This window comes from Caloenas nicobarica, chromosome 3 (assembly GCF_036013445.1).
Source record: "Caloenas nicobarica isolate bCalNic1 chromosome 3, bCalNic1.hap1, whole genome shotgun sequence".
Taxonomy (NCBI): Eukaryota; Metazoa; Chordata; class Aves; order Columbiformes; family Columbidae; genus Caloenas; species Caloenas nicobarica.
Window position 1 is genome coordinate 89,399,650 of NC_088247.1, and position 17,822 is coordinate 89,417,471.

Here is a 17,822-nt window from a genome sequence, read left to right on the forward strand (position 1 = left end):
AAATTTGATTGGAATTTCCCAACAAACTTGGGAGTTACTGACAGAGAAATTGATAAACATGAATGCCTCATCACGTGCATTTTACAATGCGTTAGTAAGGCTACAGAAGGCTAAAACCAGGTATGATATTGGTATGTATTTTCAGTAATTCCTGAGTAACTGTTGCTGCTTGTTTTACCGAGTATGAAAAAGGGCATTTGTTGATTGACATTTTAAACTACACACAGGAATTTTTTGCTACTTGTCCATCTCTGACTGAAATTAAAGAACAAATACTTTACTATGCTGCGTTTGAGGAAGAGACAAAAGATTTAAACCCTACTATTCTACTTGGTCCAATTGAATTGCATACAGGTATGACATTTCTGTATGTTTGTATGTGCAGTGTTATTTTGTTTATTATCTGAAATAAATGCTTACAATATGAATAGAATTAATGAAGAGACCTCCCTGACTGGTCAGCCAGGAGTCACTCAGACCCTCCTAAGAAATCTGACTTGAAAAAGCTCTCCATTCCCACGGCCTTCTCCTCTTTGGAGTGGTGAAATTAAATTCTGTCATGGCTGTGAAGTTATCGTGGAGACTTGCTACAGAGCTAATGAATGTGTATTGACACTGATTTGATCATCCCTGGCATGCCTCTTTGGCACCAGGTCAGCTAGTGATTATAAAGAGCACTGGAAACATAAATCGCCTTCTTTGCTATTGGCACAAGACTAGCACATAGCTGCATTAGCTTCTTTTTTGCTATCAATGTTTGTTTCTGCAGGAGATAAGTCTGCTTAGCCATTCCCATGTTCAGCATCCACAGCTCTCAGAATATCCTGTGTTTTCCTGTCCAGCTCTAGTTTTAAAGGTGGAGTAGCTGGCACCAAGACCTGGTGTTGGAATGTGTTCTCTTACATAGCATGTGTTCCTCAGTTCTATAGAGTACTGTCCCTCAGTACCTGGCTTTCTGTGACCCTGACAATGTGGTACTCATTGATCTTGTACTCTGAAGAAAAATCTGTTGTGGAAAAATGTATTCTCTTCAAACAATTGCTTGTTGAACAATTAAGCTCTTTGTGCTATGACAGAGAAGCAAGGATTTCAATGGCCCTTATCCCTCTCACCTCACAGATTATTATGTAGCTAACATGTCCTCTCTGGACCCATGTCACTGTTCTTTGTTTTCTTCTGCTTTCTGTGGGAGACGTTATCATGGTTGTTATCTAGGGACAAGTAGTAAATGTATCCCTTTCCAAATACCGGTGTGGTCGTGTTTCTAATGAGCAACCCCGATCTTCTGAGAGATTAGATTGATTAGATTAAGAAATTACCTCTGTACAATTTGTCTTCCTCCTACGTCACAGAAGACAGAAGCTGCACACTTTGACTAGAGTTCATTTCAGGATCTAGCTGGTGTGTTATCCCTAGCTTTCTTTCAGTGAATATGCAAAAATGTCACACTGCTGACTGCATATCCACATCCACTTCCTGAATGCACCTTCTTATTAATGAAACCACTCTGGAGCCGATTAATTCACTCTGTAAAACTCTTGCTGTATATTATTCTATCCAAAAGAATATGTTTTTTGATGATGATCATATTACTCCTTTATCTGTGACCACTGCATCAGAGGGAGCCAAATTCTCTATGTTCAGAATAAGGATATTGAATTGTTTTATGATCTGGGGAAGCAGGTATTTTTCTCAGATTCAATTCAGGTTTGGAAATTGGTTTATTATAATTCACATATTCCACCTTCTGGACAGGATACAATACTTTTCTTGAATTATGCCTGGCCTTCAGGAATCAGATTTTTAATGCTAATAGCCATATTATCAAAGGAGAAGCGACAGGGTATTTCAAAAAGATGGACCCAGTTCCAAAGTGTGGCTTGTAAATGACTGAGGCCAGGGGCTGTTTCTGCACTCGAGAAGCATCTAGTGGCAATCATTTGAAACTCTGTGCCCTACCCTTTCAAGTGCTAAGAGTTTCATATGTGGATGGTTCATGGTTACAGAGATAATAGTGATTTCAAATTGGGTGCATCTTTTTGAAACACCCTGTATATCTGCTGCAAAATTTGTTTCGTGAATAGAAAAGTTATGTGCTGTTAGTATGTTTCAGTTTCTTTCACCAAAGTACAAAATGCTGCCTATTAAAATCCTAATTTATTCTGATAATAAGCTAGAGTGCCAATGATTGGCTTTTCTGTGTCTTCACTGTTGGTTTGTGTTTATATGTAAACTGCATATGATATGATGTGACATCTTACAGTTTTAGTTGTGAAGTACTCCAAATCCCCATATTGAAATCCCAAGATACCATTTCCTCAATGGGTATAAACTATTTAAATATCACTGATCTTTATAGATTTGGTTAAAATATATCAAAAATGTTCTCTGAGAATCTACATTAATATGAAGGCCTTTTCTTCTTTATTCATCTTCTCTATATGTTCTATTAGATAAATTTACCAGTATGCTTTACAGATATCATAATATACAATTAAACAACATTTAAATATAGTTGAAATTATTTTGTAACTTTTAAAATGCAGTAATTGGATTGCCTGCCTGCTTTTCATAATTGCTTTTAAAGAACCATATGTGATGATATGGGAGGTTTTTCACAGAAAAAAAAAGTAGATTGAATTTTTCATTTATTTATTTTTTGTTAATCAGCACCACTGAAAATAGCATTAGCAACTGAAGCCAAAGCCTGGAAGATGCTGCTCTGTCAGTATATGAATGAGGAATATAAAAAGAAAATGACAGACATGATGGCATTCGTAAGTGAACATTTAAAGAAATTGGCTCGACCTCTGCGTGACTTAGATGATGTCAGATTTGCAATGGAAGCTTTATCTGCCATACGCGATAAGAGAATCGAGATGGATATGACTCTGGGACCTATTGAAGTAAGATGAGTTTTAGTTTGTTATCTTGATAAAAATGTTGTTATATGATAGGAGTCATAAGATGAACTGAGACCCCAAACAGTTTACTGTCCTGAAGGATCAAGGCTGAAGATGGGAAATAAAGTAATATTTTTGTTGTTATTTTTATTATAAATTAAGAATCGGTATTAGATACTTTGCTAGATACTGTAGAAATGCAGAAAAGAAAAATAATTCTCTCTCAAATAAATAATAATATAAATACAGTCTAGGAGACAACATGCAGAATAAAGCAGATGAGAGTACAAGGGAGTAATACTCTCCCTTTTGCTGTGTGCTTTTCCATTAGCCTTAATCCTCCTCTTAACTTTTTTGTATTTATAAACAAACATCTTGATCATCTAACCCCTCTAATTATAGCCAAAATATATTAATGGATCCACACATCATTGTATGCTCACAGAAACTTGCAGCATTCTTTTAGTTTTCCCTCTAAGAAAGAAGCTGAAAGAAGCTGATTTTTATATGCACTTGGTATTGATTATCACATTTTGAAACAGTTGGCTTAATAGAACACACTTGGTTTACATTTTCATCTGCCTTTTGGAGAATAAATTGTATTGCTCTATAGTAACACTTTCTTTCCTGAAGACTGTTCTATTAAAATGATACCAGACTTTCAGTGGATTGTTGTCGCTTTTTTGAGTTTTGCGTTAAGAAATTGGTGTTGTCTTAACAATTTATGTGGTAGTTTGTAAGCCAGGAATGGTACAGAGGCTGTTTGAAGGTAGATATAACCAGTTCTTTGATCCAAAAGGGGTAGAGGTTAAAAAAGTGAAGGAAGAGCCTGAACAATTATTTCAACATGTAAAGTAATATTCATGTCTACTAAATGTTATTTCTTAGCCTGACTGTCTTCAGGCTGAATACATGGACGTGGTATTCTGGAGAAGGAAGGTGCAGGCAGTATTTTTATCAGTGTATATAAGTACTTGATGGGGGCTAAGAAGGAAGAGAGAACCAGAATCTTTTCAGTGTCAGCCAGTAAAAGGACAAGGGTCAACAGGCACAAATTGAAATACAGCAAATTCAATTTAAATCTAAGAAAAATTTACTGCGCGCATTCTTAAATGCTCGAACAGATTGCCCAGAGGGGGCTGTGGACTCTGTCTTTGAAAATATTCAAAACCTGACTGGACGTGTTCCTGGGCAACTTGATTTAGGTGACCCTGCTCTGAGCAGGGAAGGTTGAACTAGTCAATCTTCAGAGGCCCCTTTCAACTTCAGTGTTTCAGTCTACACCTCCCCCAGAAGCTGAATAGGAGAGAAATCTAAGTGCAGATATCTGCATGGATTAAACAACTGTGTTTATCAACCATCACAAACCACATAGAATACAAGTTATGGGTCAAAGGAGCAGCTAACGTAATGCATACTGCTGTTTGTCTTCATTAGCAAATCTTTTGCCTACCTGTTGGGAAACTATAAAATATGAAAATAATCTTATTTTTAGATAATGGCATGTTTGTCGGAGGAGGATGATAAAGCAGGAGCCATGCAAACAAATTGCAAATGACAACAAGCGATATATATGCAGGCATTTGATAGCTTGGCAAACATAGTAATAAATATAGGTGATATGGTAAAACATTTAAAAATGTGTAGTTTAGTGTGCTAGTTATTTAGAATTAGGAAAAATTAATCAAAATCTACATTCAGGTGAAATGTAGATGACTGGAATAAAAATACTATTGACATATATTGAGATATATATTTTATATATTTTATATAATAATTGTATTGTGTTTGTATTTTTTTTATGTATTTCAACCAAGATATCTTTCAAGAAATATTTTTGCTGTTGTTACCTAATTCTTCATCCATCATCCTTATTAAAAGAAAGAAAAAAGCCCTCACAACAAACAAATATTTTTGCCTAAATTACATGAACAGATTTTCTTTAAAATGTTTCCTACAAATTAGATCTATGTTCCTGCAAATGAAATTAAAATGCGTCATTCCTAAGGTTTACTTTTTTTAATCTAGGAAGCCTATGCCATTTTAAATAGATTTGAAATTCAGGTTACAAAAGAGGAATCAGAAGGAGTTGATTCACTCAGATATTCTTTTAATAAATTACAGAAAAAAGCTGTAAGTATATAAAACTATGTTATTTTCCATTTGTCTTCGTGTGCTTTTTTCGGTGTATAAATGACAGTGTGGGACCAATTGTCACTCCAATCTGTTTTCTCCTTTTTGGCCTCAGTTGCACACTATTTTCTATACCTTTGATTAGTATGTCCATTTTCTAATTTTATAGAGCTCTTTAGAATGTAAATATTATTGTAATTTTTAGATATATTTTCTTGCAGGTTTTAAGCATATATCTCTGCTCTTTGTACTCTCTTTCCTTTCCAGGTTTTTGTAATTTTTGTCTGATCAGGAAGATTTCTACCCTTAGATTACCTGTTTTTAAGAAGTGCATTCTCTGCCAGTGCCCTTACCCCTAAGTGGTGATTGCGCATTTACCTTTATTGCTTAGGGCAGCCTTATATCTCTCAAATGCTCAATGTTTATTGTGTGTTTTCTGTAGTGTAGAAAGTTAGATGGAAATATGCAGATATTTGTTGGAACAATTAAATTAGATCCTGTCCCACAGATTAGTTGCTCTGGAGCTCAAGAGTGTTTTACATTTGCACTTCATGTAGCTCTTGATTCTTTCTCTCAAGCTTTTAAACAAAGAAAAGAGAGAAAACTGAATCATCCATGAGGAAGAGGACCCAAACACTTTGGGTTTTGAGACTTTTTTGAAGGGAGAAAAGGAAGGGAATATAATTTTTTTTTTTCCTGTGTCCTTTTATTGCCCCACCCCCTTGTAATGAAACATATTCACTTAAAGGTGGAGGGGAGATTTTATTATGTTATTAATAGTTCTCTTTATTTCTCCATTTTTCATCTCAAAAATTGAACATATAGCACCATAAAAGGAAAAAAATCTATTTCTCTTCAAAGAATAATTTTTTGTTCAGAATTTTAATAATTGTTATTTATATTTAACTCAAATATTTGCTCCTAATATTTAAAGGAATAACTTTGATTTTAATCTTTTTTTATGTCAGACCAGAGTTCAAGATGAGTTGGTTCAAGTTCAGCCCAAATTTAAGAGTAATTTGCTGGAGTCTGTTGCAGTTTTTCAGGAGGATGTCACAAGCTTTGCCATGTCATATGAAACGGTAAATGAATTTAGTAGTTACCTGTAAGGCTTGTACTTGTTTTTCAATATTTTTGGTTTGCAGTAATTAGGTGCCAGAATTTTATTCTGCTAAGCTACTGAGGGTTTGGCACCGTGGTTGCTAAGCAGTCATCATCGTAGGTCAAACTTTACAGTATGAAGAAATAGCAATGCACACAACTCTGAAAGGAAAGAAAATAATCACTGGTCATACAACTTGCATTGAAATCTTAATTTAGAAATTAATTTAGAAATCGTAGCACATGTTGTGGCATCTTTGCTCATACATCAGCATTAGAAAAGGTGGTCTCAAGCCGCTCACTGGGTATTTTATTTTCAGCAAAAGAACAAAATATGAAAATGAAAGTCTTGTCCTATTCAGTTTAATTGTGCTAAAGAATTTTAAATGTCATAAAAGTTATCTTTTCCTCGATTTACCATGTTAAGTATTGCATTACCAAGATACATAACTTTATTAGATTTTGACTACCAAAAAATATGCATTTTGTTGTGACCTGTGAATATACAGTGGCCTTCAGTCACTTTGAGAACTAATATTCAATTTTTTTACTGCTTGTTTGAAAGGAAGGACCTATGGTTCCAAGTATTCCACCTCAGGAAGCCAGTAATAGACTACAAATCTTTCAGGTAAGAAAATAAACTGTTGAGTTTCCAAATAATTAAAATTAAAATTGGTATTGCTTAGCAAAGCAAGTTTAGGAAAAGACACATTTTACAACCTTTGGTAAATGTGTCTTGGTGGATGTTCTGTGTAGTATTGTGTTAACTATAGTTTCTATTAGGCAATGTTTTCCTAAATGTGGAAGGATTGATTTGATTGATTGATTGATGTGTAACCTTGCATTTTGTGAGCAGAAATTATTGACTTGAAGTAATAAAAGAAGTAGATGATGAAAGATTCAAGCACAACAACTGAATAATGACTGAAAAGAAGCTGGGTTACATATCATTTGCATTAGCTAATACTTTCGTCTTTTAAAGTTCATATTTTCCATTAGATAATTGTCTTTGAAATTGATATTTGTTTGTTATGAACCTTAGTTCATGGGTCTATAACCAGGTTTTAATCTTTTTTAAATCCTTCTTCCTTTCTCTGCAAGTTACAGTAACTTGAAGATTTTTTTCAATAAGACTTTTTTCAGTGTCTTCGTATTGTGTAGGCTGTAAAAAGTAAATGCAAATTTTATGAAAAGCACTAACTAACAGAAGGTGCTTAAACTTCCTAATGCATCAAATACATATTGAAAATGGAGTGATTTTAGTCGAATTGACTGTATTTATTATTTTGCCAAAAGAATGCTTTGTAGTTATGGATAGTAATGCCAAAATCATTCTTCTTTCTTCACCATTTTTAATGGTGATCATAGCCTTTGGACAACAGTTATACTTTGAAAGTAGTTGTATTTTTCAGTACTCTCCAGTGTTTTTCTCAGACTGTGTATTTTTTCTTAGTGAAGTGGAATTAATTTCACATCCCATTTTTATAAAATGCTTCTTCAAATTATTGATTCAGTTTTCACTATTTGAATTCAATATATGAATTCGAGTATTACATTACGTGAGAACTTCAAAATTTTTGATCAAAAATATTTTCAGACAATTAAGTGTGCTTCTAATAGAATTCTTTCAAGTCAAGTTTAGAACTGTTTAATTATTTAAATTAAAACTTGTAAAAATATTTTAATTTTGTCTGTATGAATCCTAATTTTATCAGGCTAACTTTGATGAGCTGTGGAGAAAGTTTATCACATACTCATCTGGTGAGCAGTTGTTTGGATTGCCTGTCACAGACTATGCAGTTTTGCAAAAGATCAGGTAACTGTGGAAATACAGCTCTCTTACATGTTTATTAAGTATGTTAGAAAGGCTTATGGTACATCGAAGAGGAAACTATTACAATATGGAAGGTTTCCATTGCCTTAAATTAAACAAAAAAAATCAATGAAAATTTTAGAGGTCTAATGAATTTTCCAGTAAAGAATAGTTGTATTTATAATGGTAACAGAACCATACCAGATTATTTTACTGCATGTAAATACCATATAAAGGAGTAGAATACCATGTCCTAGAAATATATATATGCTTATATATAAGTAGATGAATAAATATAGTATTATATATTAAGATATGGCACAAAGAGCAAAAAAGAAAAGATCAGTGTATCATCATATATGAAAAATATAACTAGGACTTTTATGAAAGCTGAAGTTTTTGGAGCAGCTGTACAGATGAGAATCAGATTCTGAAGTTTCTCCTCCAGCTGTTTCAATGGTTTGATGATGATTCATACCAGATGAGGATCTGACCCTTTCTGGCTGTTTTTAGGTTATCGTTTTAGTTCACAGAGTGCTACTAAAGTAAATTGACTCATTGTCTCCACTTGCCATGCTTTGCTTTGCACTGCAGAGCCAGTGCAGAGTACGTAAGCTAGGTTCCTTTTGGATGAATGGAAGTTTTATAGAATTAGACTAAAGCAAAGCTTCCTCCAAATATGTTTAGCGTAGATATTAGGTCCTTAGCACCATCTGCTCTTTTTTGTGGATTTTATTCACGAAGTGTTCCTTTCTACATTAAGAAACATAATCTAATTGATTTACCTCTATCATTTGTAGTTATATTAATATACCATGTATTTAATTATTGTGAGATAGATATCCAAATAGCTGACTGAAATCATCATTATGATTTTTTTTTTTCCCCCAGGAAGGAGTTAGGCTTTCTTCAGAAATTGTATGGATTATATGATACTGTAATAAACAATATCAATGGTTATTATGAGATACTTTGGACAGATGTAGATATTGAAAAAATTAATGCTGAACTTCTGGAATTTCAAAACAGGTGTGCTCATAATATGAATTGTAACTGATGTTCAATGCATTAAGATTTAAGTAACTTCAGTAAAGCTATTTGTTATATTTAAATAAAACCTTCCATGAATAAGGTTGTCATAAAGTGATAAGAGTCTTCAAGGAAGAGTGGAATAACACTGTACTTATAGTTTACCAGCCTTTACCTATAGTTTTGGTAATTGGAGGGCATACAGTCATTTGAAGTGTTGATCTCCTTAGCTAAAACCAACCAAGAGATTAGGAGAGCTTGTAAAAGGTAAGTTCTTAAACTAGTGTTAGCCCATTGATTTTAAGTCCTGAATAAAAGAATAACATTCATGAGTCTTTTAGAATATTTTGTCATTTTTTTAAAAAATATTTCAGTCATTTCAAATATATTAACCATGCTGAGTGTCTTAAATAGTGTGGGTTTGTAAAAAAGTTAAAAACATTGCAGTAATGCTGAAAGCTTAAAATGTTTTTGACACTGTTGAGAGGATGAGATCTATAATTAGTTTGTTTCAGAAGTATTTTCTGACCTTTTAATTTGACTCTATTTTTAGTTTTTTCAAAAGCACATATATTATTTTGGGGAAGAAATAGAACACAGAAGACAAGGATTATTTCATAACAGAGTAACTGCATCATTGACTTCAGTCCTCAACTCTCCTGCTACCTAAGAGAGTCCTGTTATAAGCTTGGCAAGCTCCATCCTAAAACAAGTCCAGCTTTCCTGGCACTTTTCTTTGCACTCCCAGTCCTCCTATTAGAACAATATTCCAGAATCTTTCATTATTAATCTCCAAAAATAAAGGCATGACTAATCGATGTACAGTTGTACTTGTGCCAGCATTTGGTATTTTTGAGTACAACTATACTGCAATTATAGAGCAGTGCAGGCCTATTAAAACACCTTTAAATCAATCTTAGATAATGTTAAAATCTAATTGCTAAAATACAGAGCTCCACAAGAGCTAAATTCTATTACTCTCTGAAATTGACGTTTGCTTAAGGTAGTCCAAGTAGAAGTGTGTAAAAGGGCAATTACTTTTGTAAATGCAGTAAAGAAAAAATATCTTCAGTATAAATAGTTTGTTCTTAGGCCGTTAAGTAGACATCCCACCTACTTACCCATCATTTCCTTCCATTCTCCATTTGTCAACGTATTTTACCTCTTGGCATTACATTGGCAGTTTTTCATGGCTTATCACACTGATGGGTTCAGGTAAACCCAAAATAGTATAATAACCTTCCTAAACTACAAGGAGTGGATCTTTACTACAGAATGTGGCGATTTTTTTACTTGATTTTTTTTTTTTTGACTCTTATTGGCTTCTAGTCCAAGTTGTCATGGTAGTCTAGTAAATACACATTTTAGATTTACATTATTTCTGAATTTCTAAGTGGGAAATGTTAACCAGAGACTACAGACCTCTCAAGGAAATATGTACCAAAGATTACTTTTCTTTCCCAAATTTGAGGCTATATATGCTGTTAGAATTTTAGGGATTAAGAGTCTCTCAGTGAAGCAAATTGTTGACAGACACCTAATTGGCAGCATCTTGTCTTTGTGTAAAACAGTATCTCCTGGTTCACAAGACTCAGTAATGATAACAGGGCTCCCAGCTCTGGAACCTGCAGCATGACATTCAAAATCTGCGTCTTTAGCTGTATGTGATTCCTGTGTCCCAAATCCCTGAACCTGACATTAAGTCTTTACTAATGAGTGAAAAGAATGGCTGCAAACAGAGAAATGTATGAACTATTCAGATGTCTTGCCTGGTTTTCTAAGGAAAAAGGTGATCTGTGATGTCACTGTCTTGACCATGTCTGTGCTCCTCTTTTTTAGCGATTTTTAAACTGTTGGCTAGTTTAAACTTTTAATAAGGCAAATTTTGCACAGAATAACCTTGAGTTTTATAAAAGTCAAAACTACACAATAATCCACAAACAGACACAAAATACTTTTCCCCCTCAGGGAAAGGCAGGCAGGTATTAAACATTATTTGACAGCAAACAGCGAGCTAATTAATATGAATGTACTGGCAACCACATAGCACCAACATAGCTCTAAACCAGACACAGACTGTTGTATTGTACCTGGCTGCAGCAAATATGAAATTATATCAGTGGGAAGGAGAGAGGTAAGTGACAAAGAATGCAAACCCAAGGGAAATACGATCCAGGCTTTATTAGTTTTCCTGCTAAGGAGATTCTTTATCATTTACATTAAGACATTCCTGTGGTGGGTCAACTGCTTAATTCTTTGTCTTTAGGCTCTGTAAAAGTGTGGTCAAAGAGGTGACTATTCATTTAACTGCTTTACTGAGAGGTTTTTTTGCCACATTACAAGTATACAATTTTCATTTTCCGAGTGAATAGTTTCAGGACTACTAGCCAGAAGTCAAGGAGAAGGTGGTAATATGTATCTAGTTTTCACATCTATCTGTGAAGTGGTGTGCTAATACATGCCATGTGTGTTACTGGTATTGTAAACTGAAGTAAATATTGTACTTGCACAAGGATTGCATATGTGAAATTTAACTAATTTTACTTTCATTTTTTATTTGCCAATAAAAAGCTTGTGATGATAAGCAGTAGATAAGCTATGTTTTAATGTAAAATGCAATGTTTATATTTATTTGCAAAGAGCATTATCAGTGGTTAAAATTCTTAAATATTATGATTTGTTAGTAGGGCATTTGCTTTAGTTATTCCTAAAAAGGTCAACTAATTGACACAAATTGGAATTTCACATAGAAAATGTTGGCCTCAGTACAAGCTGCTTCGTACCTCCTTGTCTGTTTTTAAAAGGTTTAAACAATTCCTATTTTGACAAAAGAGGCATTTACTACTGTATCTATTTAACTGAACTGCAGGTGTCGTAGACTCCCTAAAGGACTTCAACACTGGCAAGCGTTTTTAGACCTCAAGAAAAAAATAGATGATTTTAGTGAGTCTTGTCCTTTGTTGGAAATGATGACCGACAAAGCAATGAAGCCAAGACACTGGGATCGTATTGCTGAAATAACAGGACATAAATTTGATATAGAATCTGATTCTTTTTGTCTTCGAAACATCATGGAAGCACCAATTCTTAAAAATAAAGAAGATATTGAGGTAGGTACATACATTCCCCCCTCCCCGTTCATTATATGTTGTCAGCAAAAATAATATGATTACATATAAAATGATCACCTTTTAAAAAAGTATTTTTTTACTTCATTAAAGTCCTTGACCCTCCATCAGACCACACTAGTTTAAAATAATTTATATTTTATTTGGAAGTTCTTATCCGTGTGAACAAAGACAGGGGTAGCAGCTGGAATCTTTGGACGCTTATTTCTAGATAATTTCTTTACATTCTTCGTGGTCTCGTTTTGTATAATTTTTTAAGCTCTTTTTAAACAGGAAAAAAAAGAAAAAACAAAACCAAGCAGAATTTCAAATTGTCACGGTCACCTATTTTTTTAACTATGTTGTTGCTTTAAAGATTTGTAAATAGATCAAAAACTTTAGAGGAGGCTCCATGCTTATTAATATTTAATATGAATACTTTTCTAGATCTTTATGGCTTCTTTTGAACCATACAGTTTCAAAAGATTTCCCACATAATCTGAAAAACTCTCAATGGAGTTTTCAGGTTTTATAGGGTAAATATGCATGCAAAAGCCATTGTTAAATTCATACTTGATGTATATGGAAACATTCCACGCTGATCTGCTTAATTTTGAATTAAGCTCTGATTTGAATAGAATGTTGGACTTGATGACCTTTCCAAGCGAAAGGTCGAAATGTGATAAGATTGAGAGTTCATCTAGTGATGAGTCTACATTGCTACCCTAAGCCTTGTAGAAATTATGATTCAGAAATCTTGTTATGCAGAAATAACAAAATGTCAAGCTACAAAAATGGTATATCCGTGCATTTCTAAGTGTGCACTTCTCAGTTATCCGTACATGTAATTTGAGTGGGTAAAATTAGTAGTGTAATCTCTGCATTTGTGTGACACATTTCTGTACTATTTTATAAAATTTTCTATGTGGTTTTTAATACTCTGTTACTAGATGTGCAATATTAGGAAATATTTTTTTTCTGAAGAATTAACATTCTAAAAAATGGTTCTTTCTTTACAGGATATATGCATATCTGCTACAAAGGAAAAGGATATAGAAGCCAAACTTTCTCAAATAGCTGACATATGGGGAAACCAAACTCTGAGCTTCTCACAATTCAAAGCAAGAGGAGAGTTAATGTTAAAGGGAAATGAATCAGCAGAAATTGTAGCATTGATGGAGGACAGTTTAATGATTCTTGGCTCTTTACTGAGCAATAGGTACTTTTAAATGGATTATTTTCTGGAATAAACTGAAATAGGAACTGTACTATTGTCAAGCTAAATCAGCAGTAAATTTGAATGGAATATTATTTTTTGAATGAAAAAGAATGTTACGGTGTCTAATGAAAAACTTCCTCAAGTGCAAGACTTTCATCTCTTAGTAGCAGACTACTGTCTCGGTATATTTGAATGTAATCAAACTGGTAGAGACTTTCCACAAGATTCTTCTTGTTGTAAGTGAAACAAGTGTTATTTGTGTGGGGTGTGTGTGTTTTTGTGGTGTGTGTTTGTTCGTTTGTTGTGGGTTTTTTTAACTATTGTATTTATTTATTTTATAATAGCTTTTTAAAAAATTAAATGATTTCTTCTCTTTCTTTTTCTAGATACAATGCGCCATTTAAAAAGGACATTCAGAGCTGGGTTTCTAAACTAAGCAACTCTACAGAAATAATTGAAGAATGGCTCATTGTGCAGAACCTCTGGGTTTATCTTGAAGCTGTTTTTGTAGGGGGAGATATCGCTAAACAGTTACCCCAGGTAAACTTTACAGTGCTTGCTTATCATTGTTTACTAAAAGCTATCTGTGTAAGAATTTCCAACAGATTATGCTGTGAAAGTACTTATATTTTTTCTATCTATAGGAAGCAAAGCGTTTTCAGAATATTGACAAATCATGGCTAAGAATAATGCAACGAGCTCGTGAAAACCCAAATGTAATTACCTGCTGTGTCGGTGATGAGACTATGGAGCAACTTCTCCCTCACTTACATGAACAATTGGAAGTATGCCAGAAATCACTCACAGGGTATGAATGGTTTTGTTTTTAATGCATTCTTATTTTGTAAACATTTTATGTGAAATATTGATAGTGTTTCAGTCTGACTTTCACTCTTATGTAGAAAAAAATGGAGACCTGAAATATTCTAATAAAAATCTTCTTCAATTTTAAAGATACTTAGAGAAGAAAAGACTAGTGTTTCCTAGATTCTTTTTTGTTTCCGATCCTGTCCTTCTTGAAATTCTTGGACAAGCAAGTGATTCTCATACAATTCAGGTACAAACTTAATGATTCTTTTTCTGCTTATAACAACAAAGAAATAGAATATGAAAAACCATTTAATAAATTAAAATGTAACCATTTTCTCCTTACAAACTTTGCTTGAGAAAAAAATTAACTTCTTGCTCTCTAGTCTTTAACAAAATATGAAATGGATATCTATAATTAAAAAAAAAAATCTTCAGAATTCAGAACACTAGAATATGATTGCATCAAGTGATTTCCTTGTGGTTCCTTTCACAACTAAACTAACAGAAGGGTCCCTGTGAGACTTCCATGCTTTGCATATTGCAAAATTCATCCAGCCAGTCTGGATTGTTACTGAAGGTTGATTGAGATAAGATAGTTGATCTCACACTATAGCTGATCTCTGTTCTGCTGGACCACCTCTGGAAACTGCAAAAAACCAGCAAATAGAGATAAAATCATTAACAACTATTGCTGTAATTATCACCTACAGATAGCCTGAAATTCATCTATAGGTTTAGATGAACCTTTGTGGGGTAACCTTACTTGAATTTTTTTTTCTGTTTGCTGATGTTATATATTTACATTAAAAGATTTCTAAATGTTCCTTACAGCCACATCTGCCTTCCATATCTGACAACATAAACGAAGCAGAATTTCATCAAAAGGATTATGATCGCATACTGGCAGTCATATCAAGAGAAGGAGAAAAAATTCCAGTAATTCTCTGACTTTTTTTTTTTTAAAAAAAAAAATTGATCACATAACTATATACTAAATGGAATTATTGTTAATTACAAATGAACATTTCAAGGACAGGTGTAACAAAACCATAAGATGTTAAGACATTTAATTAAGATTAAATAAATTTCATGTGTTTATTGAAATTAAACATGCAGTTGTCTTGAACAGAAATTTAGTAACTATTTAGTAACTAATGTTCTTGAACAGAAGTTTGGTAACTATGTTTTATTTTGGTACCTTTTACTTTTATTCATTTTTCAGTTGGACACTCCAGTGATTGCAAAAGGACCAGTAGAACTTTGGTTGCAGGATTTATTGCGTGTGCAGCAGATGTCATTGCATGGCATAATTAGGGCAGCATATTACCAAATTAGTGACCCAGGATATAATTTGCTGAATTTTCTTAATCAGTTCCCAGCACAGGTGAGATGACAGGATGTGGATTTTTGTGTGCAGTCTGGATGTGTGAGGGGGAAGATGGGATGTGAAAAGCATACAGAATTGTCTATACGATTAAGTTTTCATGGAGAAAATAAGGACATGGATCTACTCAGTAGAAGGCAATCCTTCTCGACTTCAACTTTGGTACCCTATTTTATAGCATAATATTTTTCTTGTAATCTACTTCAAAATGACTTTTTTTTTCTCTTGGAGAATGTAGAGCATATATTTTCTGTGATGGATATTGAACCCTTTTCAGATGCAAATAACATTTCTTGTGCAAATTGATTTATCTCTCATAATTTAAGATCAGAAGAGCTATGATTATGATTATTTATCTCATAATTTACAAGATTTACCTCATAGTTCATCTATTTGTCACTACGGTAATACAGTCCAAATAGAAGCCTATCATCTTGAAGGATTCTAGTTTGCCTAGAGACTCCTCCATCTTACTGATAATTCATGAATTTCATTAACAAGTAATGAATTCTTTCCTGTGCTGTAGAAATTCTGACTGTAATTTGCTAATCAGTACAGTGCTGGGTGTAATTATTTTTATAGAAATTCTGCAAATATTAAAACTGGCCCATGCATTGCTAGTTAAAAAAAATAGTACACTCAAATATTTATTTGAATTATCTTGCAGCTGTATTTATGATGTAATTATGTATTATCTTGGAAGTATTAGAAAGTCCACTACTTTTTTTTAAACAGATAAGGACTGTTTGTCTTGTTTGCATGGCAGATATTTCGAAGTGGCTTTACTAAGTTCTGCAAAGCTGCTCTTTCCCATGTCTTGCTAATCCATATGTTTGTATGTTTGAAGAATTACTTGTGTAAGAATGGGCTGGTGGGGTTGAGAACAAGAAGAAAATGATCCTTGGCCAAGAAATTTAAAGTAAAGAGAAAGAAAACCTCTGTTACAGGACAGAGAAGAAAGTGGCGAAAATACTGACAAATATTTGAAACATTTTCTTTCCTTCAGAGTGCCTTTTTCCTGTGTCAGAATCTTCTGTTACAGGCAGCATGAAAAAGCCATATCAAAAGATTCTTTTTTTCTCTGACTAATCGGTTATTCTAAAATAAATTTGTTTTAGACTCTACTGACGATAGCCTAACGATTCTAAGATGGTGTGCCATTTCCTGCTACACAATCTCTATATCCGTGAACTTACTACAGATATAGGGAGACAGAAATGTAGAAAGAGTCGGTTAGTCAAATTTTTAGGTCTTGGTGCTTTGTGAAAGTAGAAATACCGTGTGTGGGGGGGGGAAGGTATTGATACGGTTCTTATCTATCCTGTTATGTCATAGGTGTGCCTGATATTGTAAATCAAGATCAATATGAGACTGTAGTTTACCCACAACATCCTATACCTCTCTAGACTTATTTGGAAGCAAAATAACTTGTAGCTCAATGTTCTCTAGGCTGTACTCCCATCATGACAGCATGTTAGAAAGATAGCAATCCACCCCATGTTCAGCAGAAATGCACAGCATTTTTTTAAAGTGTTCTTTAATTAGCTACAAATTTGCAATGGGAAATTTTCAGAATTATTTTTCCCACAATTTAAGACCAGCTTATCTTTGTGGTATTGGAGTACACTAAGGGATTGTAAGTGAAACTGAGAATCATTCTTGATTTGTGTGTATCTCAGTATGTGACAAATTTTCATAAAATTTTTTAAATGTTTTCTTAGGAGTTTCCAGTACCACAGCAGAGCCAATTAATTTGGGCACAGTATCCTGGTGATATAGCATCATGCTGGATGTAGTGATGATTTGGGACTCTGTACAGCATGATTTATTGTTTCTCTTACACCTAACGCTTATATAATAAGGCTAATGTTCAACAAGTGATTCTTGTATATTTCTTTCACATATTAAATTTGTAGGTTGGATTACTGGGAATTCAAATGTTGTGGACACATGATTCGGAAGAAGCTCTACAGAATGCTAAAGAGGATAGAAAAATCATGCAAGTAACCAATGGGAGATTTCTGGAGATTCTGAATATGTTGATCAGCCAGACCACACATGATCTTTCCAAGTTTGACAGAGTGAAATTTGAAACACTTATTACCATTCATGTGCATCAGCGTGATATTTTTGATGATTTGGTAAAGTACAAATTTTGATTTCTGGCAATTAAAAGTATTTTCTTTTATAATAATTTTACTTACATGCAGTAGCTACAGTTACACATGTGTATGCATGTGTTTGTAAGACAGAGATGTCCATAATCTCATTGTAGCAAAAATAGTACGTTTTTGCTTGAACTAGAATAAAATCCATCAGTTCC

The 17,822-nt window shown here is 33.6% G+C and overlaps 1 protein-coding gene across 1 annotated transcript in view; it reads left to right on the plus strand.

Annotated features, from left to right (window-relative positions):
* DNAH8 (dynein axonemal heavy chain 8) overlaps positions 1–17,822 on the plus strand; it is a 138,230-nt gene that overhangs the window by 38,816 nt on the left and 81,592 nt on the right. Inside the window, exons 27-41 of the mRNA XM_065630428.1 lie at positions 228–354; positions 2,671–2,906; positions 4,932–5,036; positions 6,005–6,118; positions 6,703–6,765; positions 7,853–7,953; positions 8,842–8,979; positions 11,849–12,089; positions 13,106–13,305; positions 13,692–13,845; positions 13,950–14,113; positions 14,260–14,362; positions 14,947–15,051; positions 15,338–15,499; positions 17,416–17,640. Of these exons, the coding sequence (XP_065486500.1) occupies positions 228–354; positions 2,671–2,906; positions 4,932–5,036; positions 6,005–6,118; positions 6,703–6,765; positions 7,853–7,953; positions 8,842–8,979; positions 11,849–12,089; positions 13,106–13,305; positions 13,692–13,845; positions 13,950–14,113; positions 14,260–14,362; positions 14,947–15,051; positions 15,338–15,499; positions 17,416–17,640 (2,238 nt within the window). The remainder of the gene's footprint in view (positions 1–227; positions 355–2,670; positions 2,907–4,931; positions 5,037–6,004; positions 6,119–6,702; positions 6,766–7,852; positions 7,954–8,841; positions 8,980–11,848; positions 12,090–13,105; positions 13,306–13,691; positions 13,846–13,949; positions 14,114–14,259; positions 14,363–14,946; positions 15,052–15,337; positions 15,500–17,415; positions 17,641–17,822) is intronic.